The following is an 11745-nucleotide window of genomic DNA, read 5'->3' on the forward strand; positions in this document are numbered from 1 at the left end:
CTGAAACCATGTTATTCCATTGGTTATGCCACTGAGTCTCTCTACTTCTCTCGGCATGGCCAAGGGCCCTCTAGACCGGCAAACTAGAGAACATATCTTCATATCAAAATCTATTAATAGGAAGCCAGGCAATCTTCTAGCCCCCTAAGTCACCATCTAGAAGCTCGGTCCACTATTAGGGCTGAAGTCTCCTTGGCATTGGTCTCAGATGTCAGGTCAATCTTCTGTTGAATTCAGTATGCTCTAAGTACAACACTTGTTTTCTCTATGAACAGCTTTGAACCTCCGAAAGTTTATTAGACTTTAAGGATATCTACCTGCGTGAATGTCTGTTTCAGGCACAATGAAATATATCCAAACTCCTCACAATTATCAAACATCTGGTTTGAATTCATACGATCCAGGTGGTGGAGATCGGTAACTCAACAGCTATCCTGAAATTGTCCGTCTTACAGTATGCAAAAGAATAATTGCTTCACTTTAATTAATACTTACCTCTAAAAGTCAGTTCATATTTTTAATACATAGGTATTTATATAAAACATAACCTTTCTAAAATTATATCATTCAGTTTGATAGTGATCGCTTGCGATAAGATAAGGTCGATATGTGATTATGTGGCCGCGTTTCATATTTGAGTTGCCGAACTTCCGAGATGGAGAGATACTGCACTATCGACCAATCGACTGTTTATTTTCGACCATGTTGGTTGCGAATATTGATGAACCTCGTAATTGACAACGCGTTTCCAACCAACAAGGTCTCCACTGCCGGATATCCGGCACATATCGCCTGACATAGCCCCGTTTGCACATGTCATATCACCAGTACCTTTCGCCCATTTCTTCGACCTTCACCAACAAACACCGCTAATCCAGCCACAAAACCCTTGGAATACCACCCGACATATTGTGATGTCACCAAACATTTCCTTCGACTCCGGCACTATCGATAGATTCAACCGGGCAGCTGCCGGGTATATCGTGCCTCTCCTACTCATAGCCACGAATCTGATTACATACATCAACAAAGATGCATCCAAAGCTTATGATCTTACTTTTCTCAACGTCTTTGCCAACCTCTATCTGCTTGGAGCCTATCTTAGAGGCGACAGGTTCGGCTAGTGGGCCCCGACCAAGTGCGGCGAACCAGGAGATGTATCTTGAGTTGCTTCATGCACTGGAACAACTGGAGCATGGCGAGCCGAAGAATAAGGTGCCCGAGAAACGGAGAACTGTTAGTAATACCGGATTACTGCTTGCTAATAAATTAATGACTGATTTTTAGATATATGACCGTGCATGGGATGCTATTGCACCATCACATGAGTTCAAAGAGGGATTAAGGGTAAGACAACCGGTCTCTTAAGCGCGAAAGAAAAGTTCTAACATAGACATCAAAGGTAATATGGCTTCGCTGGAGTAAGTTCAAGCAGACGATCCGTGACTTGGATATGGACGTGAGCTGAGAATTTAGCTTTCGAGATCAAGCATGCCGTCGGTCTGGCAGAATGCGGACACTTCAGTGGCTACGCTGGCCCAAATAAAGAGATTTACTATCAATATGAGGTATTTCCATCTTTATCCAACTTCATGTCAAAAAGCTAAAAGAGAGCAGACTGATGATGGTCATTGCGATACGGTCATTGAACAAATCGAGGTGGAACGGGCAATCGAACGCCAAATCAAGAAAGAGGGGGCAGCTCTAAAGACTACCGAGTGCTTGGACCTAACTGATACTTGGGTTTGGAACGGCCACCTACTCATTGGACCGACCAAGGGCTTTGACTACGAGATAGAATGCGGGCCAAAGCTTATTGTTACTCCGGTGTCCATGATGTGGGATTTGGAGAGTTTGGAGAAAGCTGAGAAGGAGAAAGAGAAGCAGGCTGACCGTGAACTATAGAGAATGGTCTTTTGGAAAAGAGGACTCAAGCAATGGTAGACTTTCGATGGGCCACCAAAAGTCAAAAGACTGAAAGCCAGGGAAGAAATTATCGGAGAACTCAATGCCACGAATAATTGCGTCTAAAGAATGGCAAACGCAGCAAATGACATGAATACCGGGCATGCTCGTAGTTGTACTCACTCGGCACTTTTTATGTCGCCGAAGCATGAAGTGGTTTCGTCTCTAGACAATTGAAGGAATCCGGAACCAATGGCACTGTACCCTGAAAAAGCCCAAGCGACCTACCTCGGGATAATTAGCTTATTTAGGTTAGGGTTATGTTTAGACAACACTAGCCGGTAGCCGTGTAAACATGCTTATTCTAATCCCCTCAGGGTTTCTCCTCTGTCGTAGGAAGAACTGCTAGCGACTAGAAATACTGCGTGTCTGATGGTTCTGTAGAAGCACTTCACTCACCTGAATATGACCGACTTTGGGACCAGGGGAACGATTTTTGGATCTAGAACACACCTCGTAGACGGCTACAATGTCCTTTGCTCCTTGAACTGCTAAATTCTAACCCTGGCAATGCAGCCAACGCAACGAGGAGTCTAATCCAACATGCGCAGCACCAATCACCATCCTCTTGCAAAAGTACCAGCTTACGCAAGAGCAGGGAGAGAGCAGGGAGTCCTTGCGGATTCCTCAGGGCCAGGCCTGTCGACTCATAGATGTAGAAAAATGAGGCAACGTGGGCTGCAAGTTCTTCGTGATTGTTGACAGATCCAATCATCAATATTATCAACCAAGCGGCAATTCGGCACAAATCGAAGATAAAACGTCGTTCAATGGTCAACCGAAAGACGCACAGGACGAAGGATTGTGCTTGCAGCCAACATATCATGACTTTTGATGAAGACAGCTGTATGAGAGACACAAGGATGGAATCCTTCGACTGATGCTTTTCGGGATATAGAAAAGGCCGAGCATCCATTCCGCACGGGTCTGTTAGTGGCTCAATCGTCAGTTATGAGAAATGGGTGTTTCTAAGGTCATGTAGAGAAAGAGGATTTCCAACAACTCTAGTATTTATAGGCATGCGTGTTGGCAGCACAAAGAGTCTATTGAAGGCCAGCAGTTTATCCCCGAGGAGTGTGAAATTGTCACTGAAGTCCCCGTGAATGTGCCATCAAATTGTGCGTGAGTATCTGGCGCTTATGATGCGGGAGATGCCAGTCTTCCGGGACATATGGATCTCTTTCATATATAGAGCCGTCCGAGGCTGCAGTCAAAGCGTGTTGGTTCTGCGTCTGCAAAATCCTCGTAAGTTTCTGTGCCGCTTGTAGAACCAACAACATTTCACATGGGTCGGATAAGCGGCATGCTCACTCCCAACGCCGAAGATACCCTCGTTCTCCAAATCTTCTGATATTCAGCATTTGCTCTCGTTGCATCACCAAATCCTTCAAAACTTTCCTCAGAGACCTATAAAAGACCGACTGACTCCCAGGGCCTCAAGTTCAAACCATACCAATGACTCCAGCACCTCAACTCGAACCTCATTTCCTAGATCAAATCGTACAAGCATCAGCTGGATACATTCTCCCAAGTGTTCTTCTCGCAGCGAATCTCGTTGCCTATCTCAGTCAAGATGAAACCCGCCCTTATGAACTTCTTCGTCTTAATGTCCTTACCTTTGTCTATCTACTCTATGCCTACCACAGAGGTGACAGAGGCCATTAACGAGACCCAGGCTCTTAACATTGACGATGCTGTTAAGCTGCCGGACTCTTTGGCTCTGTACCGCCTTGAGGACTTTGAGTCTGAAGACTCTGCCCTCGAGAAGCGCAGGCACGTTACAGTAAGTTCCTCTCGTTGCAAATTGCCTACATTACTGATACCTCGAAAGGTTTGCGAAAGAATCATTACCATCACCTCTCACTGCGTTATCATCGGGGGTGCTATCAAGGTAAGAGAACTTCGGTCAAATTGACAGGCCTCTAACACGATTATTTCAGGACGGAATTCTCCAGATCAGTAAGCATAAGATAATCATATTTGGTTCGAGCTAACGTAGGGATCAGGCGCTGCTATCAAGCACGCATCAAACCAAAAGACCTGTACTACCTTTACTGGACATGCTGGCCCGAACGGCAACCTTTTCTACCGCTATCGTGTATGTAAACGCATCCCCCGCCCCCCTCATAACCGGCGATGCTGATAATGAAACCGCAGTCTACTGGCAGACACTGTGACACGACTGCTGAGCAGGAAACCATCGCAGGTGCAATCGAACACCATATCAACAACCATGGACACAAGATCTGCGGTACTCAGTGTTTGGAACTAACTCATGGTGGAACTTGGCACGGATATCTCCTCATTGGACCGGCGAGCAACTTTGACCACAAGGCTTACTGTGGACCGAAAGTCAGCTTCAAGCATTGCGACTCGGGAGGCAAGGGTGACATGAATTAGGCTGGCCCAGATTAGAGGTCAAAATGCTGAAGTACCCGGGATAAAGCGTCTAACTGAATGTCCTTTTCAAGATCTGTTTGGTTTGAATGTACAGGGACTTTGATCGATACAGGGCAAATGGGCTAAATACTTTCGTTCACATCTGCGATATACGGATAGCAGAGTCAAATTTACATCAGAAGCTCCACGCAGAGCTTTGCTAACTACTTGTGCACCTGCAATGCACCAAATCACCATATCATTCGTGTTACCTTTGAGATTCAGTCAATAGCAATCCCTTATATAACTATCCGCTTGTTGTATGAGCCACATGCTTCGATCAACACTCGGCGAGTCTCCACCAAATGATACCTCTCGCCAGTTTCGGAACAGCTTCTCAAGATGACTCCCTACAAGTGTCGCTCGTGAACCAATGAACTCTTTCAGAGCGGGCACGTGTGATGCCGCAAGGATTATGAGCATTGCCCCAGACATACTATTCCTTGTCAGTACGGTCTGATTCAGGAGCTGATCGACTTACGACAGGGAGCATATCCAGGTATCAATCAGAACTGTCTGCGGGAACCCTCTGAGATCTAACGCGTGTAGTAAACAAGCATCGAGGCATAACTTGCAGTTCTGCATAGCATCTGGTATTGAAGGCACCCTCGTCTCAGCATAGCTAGTGCTTAGCATCCACATCAGGTAGGGTCGATAGATCACCCCCTTACAGGTGAGATATCGTTGTCGAAGAAAGCCGCCAGCCGCTGTTGCTGCCTCCTCTGTATCAATGCTGAAGGAAAACGAAGCTGGCAAAACTTCGCGCCAATCGTCGAGTTGCCGCTGGAGTTCAGCGACAATGCGTGGAAAGCGAGTGTGATCGAAAGCGGCGCCTGTATCTTTTGCGTAGAGTAGTTGATGGACTCTGTTGAGGAGGCGTCGCATACTGATACAGGCCAAGAAGTAGAGAGATGATTCCTCTTCTACGATTTCGGATGGGTGCGTGTGATATGTGCTTGGTAGAGGGATGGAAGATTCGACGCGAGCGATTCCTGAAGGGGGACATGCTGAGAGCTCAGCCATGTAGTCACTGGTCAGGTGTCAGTACCTCATCTTAGCCTTGTTACGTATGAAACACTGGTTTACCTTTCTAGAATGTAGCAAGACCAGAATATCCTTCTGATGCGTTCTTCCGCCTCGTCGTCATGCGTGTTCGGTGGATAGGATAGAAGTAACATGCATCTCGTCGCAGTAGCACTGAGGTATTCCCAAGCCTGGAGTGGCCGGACTAGGGACGCGAAGTAAAGACTGACACGTTAGAAAGGATGCTTTACGGAACGTTAGGATAGTCTTACGCTGTGAAGAACAGACATTGGGTGCTTTGAGAGTCTACTTGCAGATGTGCGACATGAAGCTTCTTCAGGGCCAGTTGGAAGTAGATGTCACCAAGCTTCCGCTTCCGGAGTCTTCTATCTTTCTCTGCTGCATCAGGCTCAGCTGTAAAACGAAGGTCTTCAGCAGCTTGACTTGCACATCCTAAGCCCAAGGTGAGTAAACAAAGACAAGAGTGAACTGTATCCTCCGAGGGCATTCCGGTTTGAAGTGTCGCACGTATATTGCCGAGTTGTTCTTGTGACATGGAAGGGTACCAGAAATTGATGTTTCGTTCGAATGCCTCGAGCATGGAGGTTATATCTTCCGCGTCGACGTATGGGTACATGGGATTCGATGCCACTACTAGCGGTGGTCGTGCTTGTTCAAGATAGAAGATCGAGTCTCCATCATGTCGGAGCAGCGGAAAGACGTCAAAGTGAGGCCATTGGAGTATCGACTCAGTTGTCGAGGTATGCATAGAGTCCAAGACCGCATTCTCGAGGTTGTTGACATTCTCGCGTTGGTCCTGACTGGTCGGTGTTTGAATCGCATGACTCTGCCGACGAAGATTCAGATCCGGTGACGAGCCCGAGAATGAGTTGGTGCGATTTGTTTGAGGTGAGTTGGCGAGTTGAACACCGTTCGGCTACAATGGTCAAAGCCAAACATCTAGAAGAAATGCTTGTGGCTTACGATGGCAGATCTTAACTCGTGTAGGGTCTTCTCGACACGAAGAACACTTTCTAGGATGAGATCGTTCTTGCTCCTCCTACAGTAGCGTTACATTGCTGGAGCGGAGCAGTAGGTTGAAGAGTGAGGCTTACGAGTTGGCTTCAGATCCGTAGGTACAATCATGGCCGATCGACGCACAAGTCGCGCAAGGATTGTTCCCATCGCATCTATCGCTATCAGCCAAGCTGTCAAGTTTCTGGTAGATCACCCAACCTTGTCTTGCGGGTACGACAAGCATCGCACTAATGTCGGTCAGCTCATGCAACGTGAGACAGACAGGAATTGCAAACTCACTGCATGCGACGTCCTCAACCTCTTCCTCGCAGGCCATTCATCACTTGCTTGATCCATTGCGCTGGGAAACTGAACAGCAATTCGCCCCGGTACGGGCCGACGTGAACGTGGGGAAAAGAGGAGATAATGAAGAACGAGTTTGTGAATCATCTGATGGATCACGGGGATGCTCGGTCCGAGGTCAATTGAAGCTTGTGATTGGTGCGGGAATTCATTCGGGGAACGAATGGTTTAGTTACCCCAGCTTTTGTGACCTTGTCCGATTGGACACTTCCTTGGTCTGCGAGCGAGGTTGGTGCAAAAGCTTGATGGGCATGAGACCTTGGAAATACTGGGGTCCAAATCAAGGTCATAAGGTGCCATTGCTCGTTGCGACGTGGTATGCAGATCGGGAAGTGAGGCCGAGGCTTTGGTGATCGGCAGACAAGTTTAATGGGAACTCAATTGACACGCGATACGAAATTGTCGCAAACCAATTGAGGGCTGAAACAATGAAGTCGGGACACTGTTCTAGCTGGACTTGGGTTGATCATGGTTCAAGTGTCACGTTGGATAGATAAAGTATGTAAAATAATAGTGCATTATGCATCATATTGATTGCGATAGAGTTATCTTCAGTATGGCTACCTAAAACATGACAAGGCAATTGACATTGACCTAATCAAACCTCTCCCGCAAGCTTCGCATCTCCCGTCACATTCAGAGTGTTCATAACAGTCTGCGCATCCCTCTTCTGAAGACTCTTCTTAACAGGGTTGGGTGCCTCAAACACCTCCGACAATTCCTCGAGAGTACGATCCTTGGTCTCGGGGAAGAAGAAGTAAATAAAGACAGCTTCAAATAAATCCCAAAAGACAAACACGAGGTAGAAGTAGTAACCGATGTCCTCGAAAGCGGGACCACTGCTGTACTGGATAATGGTCGACGCAATTGAACTAGCAAGGTTACCGACGGCAGTGCCCTTGGCTCGGATGTCGGTGGACAAGCATTCAGCGATGTATGCTGACTGGAGAGGAGTCCAGCCGAAAGAGAAGACGATACCAAAGATGAAGATCATGGCGACAGTGGCGTTGGCAGCGGATGCGTTGTCAGGCTGGTCGAGGGAGAGCTTGCTGGTGCCGGTGATGACGGCGAAACAGCAGGAGCAGAAGATGATGGAGTAAATCAGAAGAGGGCGACGACCAATAACGTCAGTGAGACGAGCTCCGAGAATGGCGCCGAAGAAGCAGAGCACAGGGTTGACGCCATTAAGAGCCAACACCTTCTTTTCGTCAGTGATGCCGGCTTGCTTCAGCATGACGGGAAGATAATAAGAGCTAGACATTGTTAGACAAAGTTAAGAGACTAGGCAGAATTTGGGACGTACCTCAAACTGTTTCCACTGACTTGTCCAAAGACAGCCATACCCAAGACTCCAATAAGTCGGCGTCGCGCACTATGGGTGTTCCAGAGTCCACGGTAGTCCCACCAAGACTTATCAGTAGCATCAGCAGCGATCTGGTTCGTCATTTCCTTGATCTGCAGCACAACCATGGGATGATTCTCGTCACCCTCACCATGGTATGTAGCAAGAACCTTGACAGCATCCTCAACTCTGTCCTGCGCAATGAGCCAGCGTGGAGACTCAGGCAGCCACAGAACACCAAGAGCAACGATACCAGAGGTGATCATCTGGCACCAAATGGGAAGTCTCCAGGCAATCTCGCCATCGATGTAACTGGAGCCGTAGACGACCCAACTAGCGATGATGCTACCGATGTACCAGGTACAGTTGTATAGACCGGTGATGGTGCCTCGCCAGTTGGGGTGCGCCATCTCGCTAACGTAGCAAGGGGCAGAGACACAGCAGAAGCTGACGCCGAAGCCCAGGATAAAACGACCGCCGAGGAATTGGCCTCGTCCGGTGGATGTAGCTTGGACACATGTTCCGATGATGACTACGACGGCGCCGGTGAACATGCCCCATCGTCGGCCGAAGAAATCGTTTACGGGGGCGGTGAAGAATACGGCGGCGATGGAACCGATGTTGTACATGGCAAAGACGATACCGGTCGAAGAACCCTCGGAAGACCTGCGATGGTTAGTTCAAATACCTTTTCCTGGTGGTTTCACACACATGTTGAAGTAGCGCTGGTATGCCTTCATGCCGTTGATACCACCGAGAAGACTGCCATCATATCCGTTCTTCCCAAGTTAGCAACGCGCTCATTATCCTCTCGAGAAAAACTCACCAAGCAACCGCAGAGGTATGCGCAAGCCAGAATGAAGTACAACCTGAACATACGAGGCGTCCATGGCGACAACTTCTGATTCTCAACATCATGCGCAAGCTGCACCGCGACATGAGCTTCATGAACCTCATCACCATGGTCAACAGCGACCTTCTCATCAGCTTTGTAGTCCATATTTTGTCCAAGTGTCAATCAGTGGAGACTTGAAGGCCAAGAATGAAGAGACTGTCGATCAAAGGGCCAAGCTCAAGGGGGTCTTTATATAAGTCGAGTTGCATGCATGTTACCGTCGTGGTAGACCGGACTTTGGGACCCCAGACGGCATGCAGCGTCCGTCCGACGTCGTCCCCCGGATTTTGCAGGGCTCCCCCTCATTCTGTGCGTGTTGGGATTAGTTGGACGGGGCGAGATGGTGTTCTGATTTTGTGTCGGGGCGAGGATTGGGTTAGACTGTTATCCACTCCGGCTCCGGCTGCCCCGAGATAAACCTGGGGTAGCTTTTGGTGGTACCGATTGGTTCGGGTACAGCATCTTGGAAACGAACCAGTTATTTCGGATCAGTCGTATGGTTGTTTTTGCTCGTGACATTTATAGTTAGGCGGAATGGCTTCGGAACGCGTTGTGGTCAGCCCATGATCCTGGGTTCACGAGTATTGTGAAGAATGGCGACATCGGGATGGTCTCATGGGCAAGTTCCTTGCTCTTCTTTCACGTAACACATTTCTCAGCATGATAAAACGATTCGTTGACATGCCGTTTTGAACTGAATATTAAACAGAGGCTCCACTAAGCTACACATCGAACAGAAAAGGCATTAGCCATTTTATAGTCAACGTGCACGACCTAAAGGTTAGTTTTCCTTCTACCAGACTCCCTCCTTCTAAGGCTTCTGACCATACACCACATAGCTTCTTTTTTCAGTATAAAAACAACCTAATGACGAGGGCAACTTACATCTTCCAGTACCCATGGACCTTCGGATTCCTCAACTCGTTCCTCACATCTGCACAAAGAGATAGCACTTGATCCTTTGACCAACCAAGCACCCTGGTGAACAAAGCCAAACTCACACCCTCAAGACCAGACTCAAAGTTGATGAGGTTCCATTTCCCAAGTTCTTTGAGTTTCGGGTCTTGGGGCCAGCCGTTGGTAGGCCATATGTAGATAGTCTCAACAACATTATGAAATCCAGCCTCCTCGACGATGGCTTTGTACTTGTCAGAGTCTCCAAGTGGCCGACCAATTTTACGTGAGCCTTCGATGAGGCACTCTTGCCACTTCATTAGTGGAGAGGTTTCGGGCTCGAGAGTTCCATCATCACAAAAGACGGGGAGTTGGATGTCTTGGATCTCGTACCAACCACCGGGGCTTAGGGCACTACAATGGGTTACTGGAGTGTTCGCAGATCAAAATCTCCTCTCAGTGAGCTTACTCAAATGCTTTCTTTGCTATCGCTTCCGGGACGCAGAAGCTTCCTGTCATCATGCGAGAGAAAATGAAGTCAAATGGTCTGGACCATGTCCATTCTTTCTCAAGGTCGTCGATCTCGAAACTACAGTTTGGCGGTACGCTGTATTAGAGGTTAGATAGATACTGTGATGGTTGAAGACACGTTGCGACCAACAATGGAGGTTGGATGGGGCTCAGATCAACGCCGATCACCTATCAAGACATTAGGCTAGTCAGTGGAAGGTTGCAAGTGGCATACTTCGGCAGCCGGGTGTTCCTCAGCTAGGATCTAGTCAGTCAACTCCCATGAAAAAGTCTTTATAAGAAACAGACCAAATTCCAATGCCCAGATCCCTGTTCCGGTACCCAGATCTAAAACTCGTTTGGCTGTATCGGCTCCCGGATTCAGAGCCCTCTTCCCCTCAAGCGTAATGATATACATGCCGTCTTGCAGGTCTACCTCATATCAGCACTAGAAAGAATGCGTTGAAGGGTTCTCTTACCGAGTCTATCGTTTTCAATCTCCGATACGGTCAGAACAAGCACTCAGTTTGTTGCATGAAGAGCTCACATCGTCATTTGGGTAGGCATACTCTATTTCCATCAGCCAGCGTCAATTTGAACGAACGTCTATTCTTACTCCCTTCACTTAACCTATGGTAAGTTCGGCCATTTTCTTGCGCGAAATGAAGCAGGCTTGATCGAAGTGATAAATTTAAAGAACCATCAAGTGGCTTTTTCTGTCAGAACCTTGACTTTGGTGGGGCCAGAAAGGACCTACTATATCGATAGCAGAGTCGTAGTCCAAATCAACAGCCTGCCCTTCAATTAGCAAGTGCCTGAGAAAACGGTGTTCTTTATTACAATTTGTTCTGACATGCTAGGCGGCTGTGAGAAGAGAGGCGATGTTTGTAAAATTTTGGGCGTCAAGGCGGGGAACAATGAGTTGATAATAAAAGCAAATAAAATTTCGAAGCACATGATTTGCTGCAAGGGCGCCTCGCGTCTCGCGCTACCCTGAAGCAGCTCAGCTCTTATCATATCTTGAGCCATTTCTCTGCATGTTCAGTGTGAACTGTCTCCAGGGATGTATGAGATTTATTATGATAAGACTTGGATATCTCTCTTTGCGTCTCGTTTTTCTCCATGTAGATGTAACATAATTGATCACTGTTGACAGTAACGACGAAAAACATAAATGCATAGCAATGGGGCTGTGTCCAATACCTATGTTTAGCTACACGACCACCAAGGTAGCGGCGGCTCAATAGCAAACACTAACTAACAAACATTCCTGATAATAAACCATTTAAAACTACAA

General features: G+C 47.6%; 4 protein-coding genes across 4 annotated transcripts; 2 read left to right on the top strand and 2 right to left on the bottom strand.

The window, feature by feature from the left end:
• Nucleotides 1-1032: 1032 nt before the first annotated feature.
• FTJAE_4576 (uncharacterized protein) lies at nucleotides 1033-1905 on the top strand (the record flags this gene model as incomplete). Its single annotated transcript, XM_037350994.1, has 5 exons — nucleotides 1033-1236; nucleotides 1288-1347; nucleotides 1403-1421; nucleotides 1477-1568; nucleotides 1618-1905. The coding sequence occupies 5 exons, from the start codon at nucleotides 1033-1035 to the stop codon at nucleotides 1903-1905; spliced, it is 663 nt and encodes a 220-aa protein (XP_037208289.1).
• Nucleotides 1906-3538: 1633 nt separating this feature from the next.
• On the top strand, nucleotides 3539-4365 carry FTJAE_4577 (uncharacterized protein; the record flags this gene model as incomplete). The annotated part of the gene is made up of 5 exons (XM_037350995.1): nucleotides 3539-3748; nucleotides 3797-3856; nucleotides 3906-3924; nucleotides 3972-4063; nucleotides 4123-4365. The coding sequence occupies 5 exons, from the start codon at nucleotides 3539-3541 to the stop codon at nucleotides 4363-4365; spliced, it is 624 nt and encodes a 207-aa protein (XP_037208290.1).
• A 264-nt stretch (nucleotides 4366-4629) lies between these two features.
• Nucleotides 4630-9149, bottom strand: FTJAE_4578 (sugar transporter (hexose transporter); the record flags this gene model as incomplete). The annotated part of the gene is made up of 12 exons (XM_037350996.1): nucleotides 4630-4840; nucleotides 4886-4940; nucleotides 5076-5434; nucleotides 5491-5632; nucleotides 5716-6364; nucleotides 6412-6487; nucleotides 6543-6692; nucleotides 6984-7075; nucleotides 7412-8060; nucleotides 8111-8815; nucleotides 8861-8928; nucleotides 8976-9149. The coding sequence occupies 12 exons, from the start codon at nucleotides 9147-9149 to the stop codon at nucleotides 4630-4632; spliced, it is 3330 nt and encodes a 1109-aa protein (XP_037208291.1).
• A 776-nt stretch (nucleotides 9150-9925) lies between these two features.
• Nucleotides 9926-10866, bottom strand: FTJAE_4579 (methyltransferase; the record flags this gene model as incomplete). Its single annotated transcript, XM_037350997.1, has 5 exons — nucleotides 9926-10352; nucleotides 10408-10545; nucleotides 10600-10637; nucleotides 10684-10706; nucleotides 10758-10866. 5 exons carry the CDS (start codon nucleotides 10864-10866, stop codon nucleotides 9926-9928), a joined length of 735 nt encoding a protein of 244 aa, XP_037208292.1.
• Nucleotides 10867-11745: the final 879 nt, after the last annotated feature.

Source organism: Fusarium tjaetaba (assembly GCF_013396195.1).
Source record: "Fusarium tjaetaba strain NRRL 66243 chromosome Unknown NRRL66243_c0000087, whole genome shotgun sequence".
Classification (NCBI taxonomy): domain Eukaryota; kingdom Fungi; phylum Ascomycota; class Sordariomycetes; order Hypocreales; family Nectriaceae; genus Fusarium; species Fusarium tjaetaba.